The 14,522-nt window shown below is 37.7% G+C and overlaps 1 protein-coding gene across 1 annotated transcript; it reads left to right on the top strand.

Moving 5' to 3' along the window:
- Nucleotides 1-1,039: 1,039 nt before the first annotated feature.
- LOC308421290 (claudin-2-like) lies at nucleotides 1,040-1,732 on the top strand (the record flags this gene model as incomplete). Its single annotated transcript, XM_080917606.1, has 1 exon — nucleotides 1,040-1,732. The coding sequence occupies one exon, from the start codon at nucleotides 1,040-1,042 to the stop codon at nucleotides 1,730-1,732; it is 693 nt and encodes a 230-aa protein (XP_080773732.1).
- Nucleotides 1,733-14,522: the final 12,790 nt, after the last annotated feature.

The raw sequence follows: 14,522 nt of genomic DNA, 5'->3' as shown, positions 1-14,522 counted from the left end.
AATTTTTAGAGTCATAAGAATCACTTTTAAAAACCCTTACTGATGCTTGTGTCTAGTATTGTATTCACTAACTTTCCTCTTATTTTTGGTCCACTTAAACTTGCTCTCTGATGACTGTCTCCTAAAACAATGAAGAGTTATGTTCAGCTTTCCGATTTCCCAGTATACCCTGATCAAAGCCTTTGATTACTGGTTTTAGATAAAATGGAAACACCTGGTCAAATTTTAACTCTCTATCTTCTTTATTTCGATGTGCCATGCAATGGCTTTTATGTAATGATGTGATAATCCAGTGACTATACTTACTCAACCATGCTAAGGGTTTTTCTTCTCATACAGCTAAAAGCATATATAGTTCACTATAGAATCTTCACTGTCAGACATTGTTGTGTAGTAGAAATTTCCATGTTTAAATTGAATATCTAAGGGATATAATATCTTCTGTAATACTTTAAGTGGTATTTATATTTAAAAATTTTTTTTCAAATGTGCACAAACATAGTGTATAATATTTTCATTAATGATTTTCCCACAGTACCATTTACATTTTGTTGAATATTCTCTTTGCATAAATTTGAATGTTTGTTTCTAATAGGAATTAGAAAGGGATGGATCTGAAAGAGTACCTCAATCTTTTCCAGCCTCCGGGGCTTTAAATTCTCATCTGTAAGAAGGCTCGGATTTACAGGTGGATTTTACAAAGCTGTGGCTAATAATTAGAAATCCCTTATCACCACAGCCTGTGGTCCCTTGGACCCAGTCCGCTTTTCTCTGGACCTAGTCCTCTGTCTCCAGGAGCATCTCTTCCAGAGCTCTTCGAGAAACACCAGCTCCACAGCTCCGTGAGTATCTGCTCTGTTTTCTAGATGCCTTCTTGAGCCTGCTTGTGGCTACCCACAGATACTTGTAAGGAGGAAAGAAGCCAGCTTGCCAGAGACACGGTGAAATGAGGGATTAGAGGCTCGGATCCAAGAAGCAAGAGCCGCAGCCAAAAGACAAGCGAACGGGCTCCGAAGATACTTCTACTGAGAGGTCTGCCATGGCCTCCCTTGGCGTCCAACTGGTGGGCTACATCCTCGGCCTTTTGGGGCTATTAGGCACATCGATCGCCATGCTGCTTCCCAATTGGCGAACAAGTTCCTATGTTGGTGCCAGCATCGTGACAGCGGTTGGCTTTTCCGAGGGCCTCTGGATGGAGTGTGCGACACACAGCACAGGCATCACCCAGTGTGATATCTACAGTACCCTTTTAGGACTTCCTGCTGACATCCAGGCTGCCCAGGCCATGATGGTGACATCCAGCGCAATGTCCTCGCTGGCCTGCATTATCTCTGTGGTGGGCATGAGGTGCACAGTGTTCTGCCAGGAGTCTCGAGCTAAGGACAGAGTGGCCGTAGTGGGTGGAGTCTTTTTCATCCTTGGTGGCATCCTGGGTTTTATCCCAGTTGCGTGGAATCTTCACGGCATCCTTCGGGACTTCTACTCACCGTTGGTTCCTGACAGCATGAAATTTGAGATCGGAGAGGCTCTGTACTTGGGCATCATTTCAGCCCTGTTTTCTTTGGTAGCTGGCGTCATCCTCTGCTTTTCCTGCTCACCCCAGGGGAATCGTACCAACTACTATGATGGCTACCAGGCCCAGCCTCTTGCCACTAGGAGCTCTCCAAGATCTGCTCAACAGCCCAAAGCCAAGAGTGAGTTCAACTCATACAGCCTGACTGGGTATGTGTGAAGAACCAGGGGCCAGAGCTGGGGGTGGGGTGGGATGGTGGCTGGGACTATTAAACAAAAAGTAGTGGACAATGCCCCCAGGGTCACAGGCAAAGGACATTGCCACTGAATCATGTGTAAGGTGCTGCTGAGGGTAGAATGACTTTGGCCACTGGATGAAGCAAAGGCAGAGATCAGAACAGGGGTGACAGCATGTAGATCGAATTGCCAAGGACACTTACCAAGCTAGCTTTTCTACTTCTCTCACTTGGCCTCAGTAAGGCACCTTCTGTGCCTTGAATGCTCAACCCAAAAATCTAAATCCCATCCCTGCCACCTTTGGCTATGCCCAGAGGCTCTCTTCTGCCCTTTGGTTTACTTGGAGATCTGTTTCTTCCCCCAACCAATCATATCCCATTGACTAACCATCTGCGATCAACAAAAACCCTCTTCCGATGGCTGAGATTGGCTCCTAATTACTAGGAGACAGAGAGAAGAAAGGGTGGTGGCTTCTGTGAGAATGTTTCTAGCTCCGTTCTCAAATCTCCAGCCAAAGAAATGGCTTGTTCAGTCATAGGCCCTGAAGACTCTCTTCCAGTTTTGCTCTGAATGCAATGTATCCAGACTGGTTTTCAAATGAACTGAAGGAAAGCCATCTCACAGCATCCAGCAGAAAGCAGCTAAGTACAGAATGGGAGGCAACCCGGGATCCAGAGAAACAAAACAAACAACAAAACCCACCAGGATCCCTTCTCAGGGCATCTCTTATAATTCCCATACATTTGTGGGTCAGGGATGGAAGCGCGGCTTACAGAAAAGCACAAGAAGTGAATGAAAAGCTGAAGTCTGCACCTTCTGAGTCCACTGAGGAATTGCCAAGAAGCCACTGAAAGCTCTGCCTCCCACTGGGGTCTCTGACCCGGCTTCCAGCTAAACCACAAGATTTGGAGCCCCAGACAAAGGCTTTCCTTGAGGACAATAAACCAGTCTTTCTAGAACTGTCCTTTAACATGGGAGTTGCAGAGGGTTAAAAAAAGATAATACTCTTAAAAGAATAAGGACCTTGGTATCAAAGAACTGCCGGGCAGAGTTGTATGGTAGATGCTGTGTGTGCTCCTACTGTTTGGGAGAGGCAGCCCTACCAGATACTTTAGAACTTGATGGAAGAACAACCCATTGGGGCCTTTACTCAGCACTACAGAACCTCTGAAAGACCATAGCACCAGAGAGGTCCCTTGTCACTTAGTATTTGAGCCATCATCTGTCACTGTCACAGGTATGCAAAGTCTCCATTGTGGACCATCTATGACCACGGTGTTGTGGTCATGACCCGAGTGTCTCGGGAACTTCTGCCTGGGATTGTGCTTGAGGTGGGAGAATGGAGACTGGTTCTCAGTCCAGCTGTTTTACCTCCATGGTCTTAAAATGCTTCATTTCCTCTGTGGTACATGGAGGGGGTCATAAACCAGAGACATTTCCCCTCCCCACACCAGCCTTAGTATCACCAGCTTCAGAAGATCCCCAGCTCATCAAAACTTCAGCACCAGCAAGAGAGGCCCGAGAGTGAGGTTTCCTTTAACACGCCTTTTCTGTTTGCACCATATTACTAGTATTCAAGCTCTTATACTGACTGGAAACCATTTCCTTGAAACTAAGTTGTCCCCCTGCTTGGAGAACTTGCTCAGCGTCACCAACCCCTTCACTGAGCCTTCTCTGATCACTCCTTCCTCCTCTTTCCTTTCCCTCTTCAACTCCCAACATATGAATCACTTAATCCTTATCATTTATAATTTTGATTGATAGTTTATAGTTCTTGCATGTAGATTTGTATGTGTGTATCTATCTGTCTGTCTATCTGTGTGATCTCAAACGTTCACTGTAAGGACTTGGAGGGCAATTGCTATATCTTAGACCTGCCTATATGTATACCCAAGACTGTAACAGTGATGGGCACACACAAGGTGATCAATAAATGAATGTTGATTGAAAAAAAAAAAAAAAAAAAAAAAGAAAGGGATGGATCTGAATAGGAAGGCTTACGGAGAGAAACTAGGGGAACAAAGGAAGAGGAAACTGTGATTAGCATATATTATATGAATAATCTATTTTTAATAAAAGAAAAACAATACAACACCCTATCAGTTTGAATGACAATGATACAGAATCTTTTTTCAGAGTACTATTGATTTATTAATTTGTGCTCTAGTTAGGTTTGTATATGTATGTTTCTGTTGTGGTTGATTAAATGAGAATGGTCCACACTGGCTCATGAACTTAAATACTTGATTTCCAGTTGGTCAAACTATTGGGAAGCATCAGAAGGATTAGTGGTCTTATTAGACAAGGTGTATCACTGGGTTGAGCTTTGATTTTTAAAGACACTTTTGACTTCAAGTTTCTTTCTCTTCCTCATTTTTGTAGAATGACATGTTATCTTTGAGTTCTTCCTTTGCTCACCAGCCATAAATTCTAATCCTAGCAAGCTTTAAGCCAAATTAAACACTTTCTTCATAAGTTGCCTTAGTCATGGCTTTATTTCATATGACAATAGAAGAGTAACAAAGTCAACTGTATATTTTTTATGCAGTGAATATACAAAGAATATTTATTTCTTTTTTTCTAACAATTTTATTAAAAACAGATATACACTACAGATTATTAAAAGCATTTTAGCATAAAACTATATCAATATATTTTTGTCAGTACTTAATTTTTTTTCAAGGTTTGAAATGAAATATTTAAAGGTTTGAAATAGTATGAATTGAAATCTTACTATTTACAATAATCATAAGTTCATGTAAAACAAAACATAACATGTAAATAGTCAAAGTTTTCTTGGCATGTAAAGATCAAACATAATGATTTTTAAATACCAAAAATTGCCACGATGATATCTTCTTACCTCTTGAGTTGTTAATTATTGAGGTCTAGGTGTACTCCACTCTGAGAGGCTGAGAGGGTTCTATTTTTTTTTTTTTTCTTTTTTTCCTAGAAGGACTGAGGCTTCCACTTTTTAGTCTTTCTTTTTTTGAATTTCATCTGGCCTGTGAGTTGTTTCTTTTCTATTCAGAGCTTTTTGGAGCTAGTATCAGTGATTGCATATTATGCCTGTTCTTTTGTGACTGGGTTACCTCACTCATGATGATATTCTCTAGATACATCCATTTTCCTAAGAATTTCATAAAGCCATTGTTTCTAATAGCTGAGTAGTACTCCATTGTATAAATATATACCACAATTTCTGTATCCATTCATCTACTCAAGGACATCTGGGATCTTTCCAGCTTTTGGCTATTATAAATAAGGCTGTTATGAACATGGTGGAGCATGTGTGTTTATTGTAGTAGGATCTGATGATTTCTTGAATTTCCTCGGTTTCTGTTGTTATATTTCCCCTTTCATTTCTGATTTTGTTAATTTGGATATTCTCTCTTTGCCCTCTAGTTAGTCTGGCTAAGGGTATATCAATCTTGCTAATTTTCTCAAAGAACCAGTTCCTGGTTTTGTTGATTCTTTGAATAGTTGTATTTTTCCTACTTGGTTGGTTTATGCTCTGAGTTTGATTATTTCCTGCCATCTACTACTCTTGGGTGTACCTGATTCTTTTTGTTCTAGAGTGTTCAACTGTGCTGTCAAGTTGCTAGTGTATGCTCTCTCCAGTTTCTTTTTGGAGGTAATCAGAGCTATGAGTTTTCCTCTTAGTACTGCTTTTATTGCATCTCATAGATTTGGGTATGTTGTGCTTTCATTTTCATTAAATTCTAGAAAATCCTTAATTTTTTTATGGTCCACAGCCCAGCCTTTCCAGACAGATCCCACTTCCCTCTAACTGTGGATCTGAAAGGAACCTTTTCCACACATGCCTCCAAGCACTCTTTGCATTCTGGATACTCCCGGAGCAACCTCACCAGGCCTGTGCCCCAGGTTATCTTACAAAGATTATTAAGACATCCCTTGGACATAGAAGGAGAGTGCAGTATAAAGTATATAGGGATTTTTATTATAAGTTAGAAAATAAGATGCATTTAACTCATGTAAATAATTATTTCCAATTCTTTATCATTTTGGTGGCTACAATCGGTATGTAGTTCTGTTTTTTTATAATTTTATTTTTGAGATTAGTATATAATTACATATAGTTCTCATTCCTCCTTTCAAATTCTTTCTTATACATGAACCTGTTCTTCAAATTCATGTCCTTTTGTTTTTTCTAATTGTATTGCATGATTATATGTATATACATACGGATTCCTGAATATTACTTGTTCAGTCCTTATAGAGTTTTATTTTTTGGGGGGGGGGTCTGGCTGTTTAGTATTGGACAAAGAATTGGTGTGCTCAGGTGTCCACATCAATTTCTCCTATCTCTCCTCACTTGCCTATAGTTTTTGGTGTTGGTTTGAGGCCTCATGGTTTTTCCCACATTTACTTTGGATTGTCTATTTACATGTAGTTGTACCATTGATGTTTGATTCCATAAGACTGCATTTTGCCTATACACAAATATCTGAGTGAGGAGTGGGGCAGTATTTTATTTTAACCTTCATTAATAGAAAAGTTGCCTTTATACCAAAAAGAAGCATGGTTAACTTTTTGTAAAATGCAAAGTCTTAAAGTATCAATGTGTTGGTTGTGTTCATGAAAATTGGCTTATACCAGCTGGCAGGAGATAATTCCAAAATTCCAAGTAATTTCTCTTGTACTTGTTAAATATAGCTAATTTTAGAAATTACTTAAGTAATTAATTGAAAATTAACATCTAATCTTAAGAGTAAAGTGACCAGAAATATGACCTCATATTTACTGTATCTGACTGATACTGTTTGTATGTTCTTGGATTTGTGTACATGTGCCCAAACAGACAAGGAGTCATGCAGTGACATTTTACTTGCATTTTCTCCCAAAATTTCACTCACTGACATTGAACTGATTATTTAAAATCCTCAGTAAGACATATATGCATTTCTGAAAAGATACTGGCTAGAATGATTCTGTTTAATGAGACAGTAGCTACACATGTGGAAAAGGGACAAGGAATCTCGATCCACTGCTGATATAAATGTAAGTTTACATAGCCAGTTTAGAAAACAGTATGCTTCTTCAAAAATCTAAATGCAAAGCTCTGATAGAATATAATGATTGGATTCTTATAAGCATTTTCCAAAGAAATAAAATCAGTGTTGTGGAAAGCTATCTGCATTATCATTAGTGTACAAAGCTCAAGATACAGAATTCCTGTAACTGTTGTTTGATGGCCTAATTTAAAAAAATGTGTGGTGTATATAAAACAGAATATTATTAAGCATAAGTAGAGAACTGAATGTTTTCAATTATGGAAACTTAGATGAATCTGGGAGACATGCTAAATGAAATAAGTAAAACAGAAAAAGCAAATTCCACATAATTTAAGCATAGTCTAAAATGTTAAGCTCATCTATGTACTTGAAATGGTATAGAAATTGGGAGGACATTGATGAATGGATAGAGAGTTTTCATTATTTCACAGAACCAAGATATAAAAACTTCATGTATAACATAGTGATTATAATTATTGCAATAGTATTACTTAAATTTTGCTAAAGATCTTAAATGTGCTCTTTACATACACAAATGACAACTATAAGAGGTGATGAATATTTTGACTAGCTTGGATATGCTGATTATTTGACAATACATAGATGAATTATTATATGTTTTAAATCTACATAACTTTAAAAATGTTAGTTATACCTTCCTAAATATGGGGTATCATTTGTTAGGTACTAACATCACTGACATGGAAACTTCATCCTCTGTTTTGTTAATAAAAGGAAGCAGAATCTTATCTTCATTAATATTCAATTTCTTTAGTTCAAAATTGTCATTTCTTACCTTGCAGGGCTCAAATGAAGCAGATGGCAAATTTGTGAACTAATTAATCACTGCACTCAGAGTTGTACTAAAGAGAGACCTAATAGAAGAAACATCACCAATCACACTAAAACTTGCCAAGTCTAGTTACTTTATATGTAATTTACCTTAGTCAAGCCATAGCTCTAAAGAACAGAAGTTATCCCACAATTGAAATAGGGATGAGAAAAGCAGTTTACTTTCTAATCATTTGTCAATCTTGTGGTATAGGTATGAGTTGGTTGAATAGTCATCATACATGAAAACTTGATTTCTGTGTTGCTTTGTTACCTTTAGAGCAAGTTAGAAATAGTCCATCAATAAATCATTTGGAAGACCAATCTGCAACTCTAGGAAGTTCATTAAATGTCTTCTTGCAATGGTTTGAAGTTAAGTACATGGGAAAAAACTTTTATTATATCTGTTATAATATATTTTTAGCCATCTTGCTGGCAGGTGTTATATATGTTTATTCAGCTACACTAGATCCTCTGTTATTGCTAGTTCATATTTATTGGAGACCCTGACATTTTTTCTAAGTAAGGAAGCATTAGCAGAAGAGTTGGTAGCAGATAATATACAGAATGAGTATGAGTAGAAGAGGTAATATTCAATTTCAGACAAAGAACCAAGATGGCTGACAATAATCAACAGGGAAAAATACTGTATACAGTTACTGTTAAGCTGTGTTCCACGTAGGGTTGTATGCCACAGAACTGTGTACAGCTGTGGAGGTCAGACATTGAAAGCTAATTTTTCTAAACCATGTGTGATGAATTGGGGTGCTGTAGTTCCTTGAGTCTCTGCTATGACGATGGAACTTTGACACTGTTGTCCTTAGGTAGAAACTAAAGATGTCATGTGAGGGAACAAAAGGGGCTCTGTTCCCATTTTCTGACAAGCAGCTCATAGTGTTGTAATTTGCCAGACTTGTATTTATAGTAATTAAGATTGGGTGATCACAACGGCTAATTTTCATAAAGCAAATGTTCTCTTTATTAGTTCTATTTTGATCATATTAACCTGGAATCTCTCAAAATTTATTTTATTTGTGTTATTCTGATGATTGCAGTTAAACTACAGTGTACCTTTGTGGTCTGCTGTCAATCAATGTAGATGTTTTAAACCCCAAAATATTTCTTCAACATCTTGAGTGTGTTTCATGGCTGTATTGTATGGTAACTGTACCATGCTGATGTTTTAATGTAGTTTCTATATTTAATTCTAGGGCACCAAATTTGATAACCATACCATAATGATCAGATCTCAAAAGTAGGAAATTGCCTACCTCTTAATTTATAAATAAATGTTTAGGAATGGAAACCAATATCATTTAAGCATTTCTAGACAGAGCATGTTTATTGGGTTCTGTCAAAATATACTGAGGAAAAGCAAATGTAACTTAGCTACTAAGTCATCCTGCCGCATAGTTTGTGTCAGCTTGATACAAACTTGAAACATGTCTGGGAAGAGGGAATCCTAATTGAGAAAATGCGTTCAAGATTAGTCTGTGTGAAAATCTGTGGTGAAGTTTCTTGGTTCCTAATTAGTATGTGTGCTGTTTCACTGATGGGAATAGTTTTTGGCATTATAAGAAAGCAGGTTGAACAAGCCCATAGTAGCCCTGTTTCATGGCTTCTATTTCAGTGACAGCATGCAGAATCCAGTAAGCAGCACTATTTCATAGCTTTTGGTTCAGTTTATGCTTCCAAGATCCCTGCCTTGTGTTCTTGCCCTAAATCCTATTGAGGATGGACTGTGATGTGGAAGTGTAAGCAAAATAAACGCTTTCCTCATTATACTGGTTTTGGTCATGGTTTTCTCTCAGGAGTAGAAACCCTAATTAGGACACTCCTAGAAGATGACTCATACATCAAATAATAAAATAGTCTTCATGTGTGATGATTGATTTTACTGGTCAATTTGATTAAAATGTAGGGTGCATGAACATTTGCTCAAATATTATGGGTTTTTTTGATAATGTTTTTGGATGAGATTAAAGTTTTGATTTGCAGACTGGGTAGAATACTGCTGTTATCATATTTTTTGTTGCAATGATAAGACATCATGATGAAGGCAATTTACAGAAGGAAGATTTTAATTGCTAAAGGTTTCAGAGGGAATGTCGATGTCCATCATGACAGGGTCCAAAGCATTAGGCCAGTTGTCCTGGTGCTGGAGCAATAGCTCAGAGATAACATATGTATTCCAAAGTAGGGAGGCGGAGAACACTAACTGGGAATGGTGTGTTTCAAAACCACAAAGCCTACCCCTAGTGGCATACTTCTTCAAAAATACCGTGCCTCCCAATCTTTTTCTATCCGAGAATCCCTGCTTCTGTCTATCCCCTCAAGTGTGATATTTGTCTTTTACTATACTTAACTTTATCAAGATGTTATTATTTCTGGACTGAAATCTGTTGGCCTGGGAAGCCAAAATGTGCTATTGGCTCTCATGTCCATTCTGCCTGGTTCTAGCACGTTAATATTTGTTATTCCCTTTTAGATTTGGGGACTGAACAGCTTCTGAAATTTTATAATCTGACTTTCAGTCAATCTGTGTACATATACCACCCACACTCTGCACTTAATATGTCTTTTATATCTGCCATCTTTCAGTGCTGCCTCTCTGGGGAACTCTGACTTTGCTATTTGCTCAACATATTTTTCTAGGTTATTCTTACATTGTGTAGGCTGACTCCCAGACCTATTTTGTGGCTTGCTTTCTGAAACTCACCTTAAAATTACTCATATAGGGATATAAAAGTCTATAAATTTGTTCTTAAACATGTTCTTTTCCTAAACATGATACAGAATCTTATCCCCCAAGATGGTAAACTAAGCATCATAGCTTTATTCAAATCTATTTTTTTTTCTAATAATTTTAAAGATCTTTGAACATGCATTTATTGGATATTATATACCTACAGAGATTTTGCAAGAATTCACTGAACACAAGGTATATACTAATTATTTATATAAAGAAGACACAGTGTCTCTTCTGTGTTTTAATAAAACTTAGATATTGTGATATTGGATTATAAACAAGTTACAAAAAAATCAAAATTTAATTTTCACGAAGTGCTGACTTCTCATAGAGATTTGACAATTACATTACCAAAGAAAGACTTAGGTAAACCTTTGCATTCACTTTGGTTTTAGTGGATTGAAGTCATTAATTCACAGGTCACACATCTGATGATGATGGTGATGGTGATGGTGGTAATGACAGTGATGCTGCTGGTGGTGATATTGATGATGATCTTCACTGACTTTGGCTAGTGTGACATCATTGATGGGTGGTGTTGGGATTCTGTAAACCCCACCCCTCAGTTACCTAGCAACAGCCAGGTATACCCCACCCCTCAATTACCCAGCAGTGGCCAGGTATGCTCCACCCCAGTGACCTGACACTATAAAAGGAGCTGCTTGACTCCTCTCTCTCTCTCTCTCTTGGCCTCTCCTGCCCTTGTGCTCTTGCAGCCTCCCTCTTCCCTTCCCTTCCCCCCTCTCTCCCACGTGCTCATAGCCGGCCTCTACTCTACTTCTCTCTCTCTGCCTCTACCACCCTCTTAACTCTCCCATGGCCTGAATAAACTCTATTCCATACTGTACTGTTGTGTGGCTTGTCCCTCAGGGAAGGGATTCCCAACATGGACCCCCCAGAGGCATCTCCCCTTCCCTCAGGCCTCACCGCACCTCTATGGGCCATATGCCCCCCACTCTCTTCATCCTTCCCCTAACATTGGTGCCTTGACTCAGATCGTTATCCTTTCACAACATTGGTGCCCTGTGACTCTTCCTTTCAGTGACTTTTCCTTTCATTGGTGCCCCATCATCTTTTCCATACAGGTGGTCCAAAGGGGTTAATATTGTTTGAAAGGTTGTTTTTGCTGTTGGATCCCACAGCACCTGATTTCCCAGTAACTTTCCCCTGTCTTCTATTTCAAAGTTTCATTCTTTCTCAAGTTGCTTTTTAATTCTATTCTCTTTATCAACAGTAGAATAGCCTCTCTCTAATCTTTCCTGTTTTCTACCAAAGCAGATTCTTTTTGCATCCTGACAATTAACTCTAACACTAACTATTTCTAGGAAGAACTAAAAGATAAGCCATGAAATAATTTAATTGTAATTTTGAATTAGATTTACAAAATCCAAGATATCTTATGACACATAGATAAAAGCAAACAGTCTCTGCATCCACAAGCAGGAACTATCTGCAAAATGTCAGAAACTGCACTAGTACCTGGGTATCCCATCTGCCTTTTTATAATTCCTTATATGAACCTTATGCCAGAAATACCCACAGAAATAATCTTTGGTCTTTACTTCTTAGATTTCCTTGCTCCAACCACTACTTATCAAGGCACATCTTAAATGAGGGCCTTGTAACAGGTTTAGAGTGATGTGCTCTTTCATACCTATTTACTATGTACTGTAGAACAGAATGTGGTAGTCTGTTAGTCAATCTGATATGTTATTGTTCCTAATGCAATCTTGAACTTATTTAATCATATCTCCCTCCCTATTTTTCTAAAACCATGTGATTGTGAATTCAACACCTGGGGATTTAGATATGTGGATCTAGTTGACCTGTAATATTAGAGCCATTACCATTAGGTTAATACATATAATTTAAAAAAAATCTTGCTTTGCCTTTGATAAAACTCATCTTAAATCAGCTGTGTGCTTTTGTTGCTAAGATAATGCAAAAGGAATTAATCTTATTAAAATGAAGACTATAGACTCCTGATGGGTTATAAAAAAGGAAACTGTGACATGCTGCTCAGAGTAACTGTTTCCATGCAAATATCTCTCCCTCATTTGTTCACAAAAAGGCTCTCAGCAAGTAGAATTGATCTCATCACTCATTTATAAAGGATGTTGAAGATTATGGAAAGTAGCAGGTGTTAGGGGGAAGAAAGCAACTGATTGACATATCCCACCCTACCCTGTGTATTTATTTAAAAATAACCTAAAATATACACATAGCTAGATTTGAAGTGAGATGAAATTGGTAAGCAATTTTTGTCAATGCCCCTACTGAGAATTCAGAGCCACAGGTATCTTAAGTGTAACTAATTGTGCCTACAGTAAGTTCTATCAAAAGGTACATAGCCAGTGACCTCACTAACTAACTAATTATACAAGGGGACAATTAGATCAATATTGAATTTTTTGTTCTGAGGCTTTTTATTTTCTCAAATACTTGGGAAATCTCTTGAGGTATGACCAGCTCTTTTCAGCTGCAATTTGGCCTTGATTTTTGAATCAGTTCTGCACAACAGTTTAGAATGCTTGTGCTAACAACCAGAGCATTTCAAATGTGTGCTACAAAGGGAATCCTTTTATAGACTCAAACATAGCTGAGCATATCTGGCTTCATCCTCTCATGAAATGAGTGTAACTAATTAGAATAGTGAGAGCGTTAGCTTTTATTACAAGAATGTGTTAATGCAGTTGCTTTAGTTTGCCATTATTCCTTAATAAGATACAATAAAATCACCATAATGCATGTAAACAACTATCCTCTTTAGGCTAAAAATGGATTAATGACATATTTCGTGTTTATAGAAACAAACACCATTTAGCAGCCATTCCTCTGGGGAGATTTTTCTTAACCAGTAACCAAGTATTTATTTTTTACCTGAAAAAACATAGTTAATAATACTGAAGGGTTATTAGTGCAATAAGATACTTATGATCCTTGCACAATAGCAAAAACAGGTTCATTTGAAAGATTCATAAAGGAAATTTGCATATTTATATGGGGCCGATGGCTCTTTATCTTTCAGGATTTAGGGTTATTTTTAATTATGCATTTCCTTGCTGATTGGGATCTGACAAAGAAAACAAAGAAATTTTCATTTCTGAATTGAAAATCTAAATTATTCTTTTCATAGCTGTGTTTTGAACAGGAAGACAGGAAAACTTACATTTAGTAGAAAGCATTAACAGCTTAATTAATTTGGCCTTAAAGGTCCTGTGTGTGTGGATCATCACTTAACAGAGGTGAAACCACTGCTAGTTTATCTCCTTACTTTAGGCTGATGAGGGTTAGTCTATCTGTCACAGTGTTGTGGGAAGGCATTCTCACACATTGGTGTTCCTTTGCCCACCCTTCAATTCTGAATAAAAAATGGCACTGCTTAGTTGATAGTAAATATAGGAATATGAAATAGCATTTATTAATGCCCTATTGCTGCTGTATCAAACTCCTGTATGCAGAAGCAGAAACACTAGATACTATGAAAATTCTGGTTTTAAGGCAGTACAAGTGATATTTGAGATTCTTCTTCATTTAAAATATTTTTATTGAGTTTTTAAATATAATACATTCTGGTCAAGGTTTCCTCAAAAATTTGTAGAATGTGTTTGGATCATTCCTATCCACCAGTTCTTTCCAGATCCACCTCATTCACCTGACTTTGGGCCCTTTTTCATTTTCCAAAAAATCAAGTGATATTCCTCAGATGGTAGTTGTCTTACTGGAAGCTAGTCATTTAGTGAACATTGACTCTTCCCCTCCCAGCAGTTATTATGTGTCAATAACTCCCCAGCTAGAGACTGGACTTTATATCTATCTTTGCTCTTATTGCTATGACTTGGTCTGACTTGAGATTGCCTAGTGTTTAGGTTTTCTGCCACAATTATTATGAGTCCATACATGTAGCTGTACTGTCATGGCAGTGACCAAGCACATTCTGATTAAAGTCCTACCCCACAAGATGAAACCATAGCAGGCATGGTTTGGCCATTATTTGGCCAAGAATCAATAGGTGGACAGGTCATAAGTCATAGAGAAGTGTCTGTTATTATTGTATGGAAGATACATAATACTGAACTCCTGATGGCTTTGTTATACCCATGCTAATATGTGCCCAGCATCCATCAAAGAAGTTTCTGTAGGCAGTAGAAGAAGAA

The sequence above is a fragment of the Micromys minutus genome (assembly GCF_963924665.1).
Source record: "Micromys minutus genome assembly, chromosome: 6".
Classification (NCBI taxonomy): Eukaryota; Metazoa; Chordata; class Mammalia; order Rodentia; family Muridae; genus Micromys; species Micromys minutus.
Note: the sequence above shows the minus strand (reverse complement) of the source record. Positions and strands in the feature narration are given on the sequence as shown.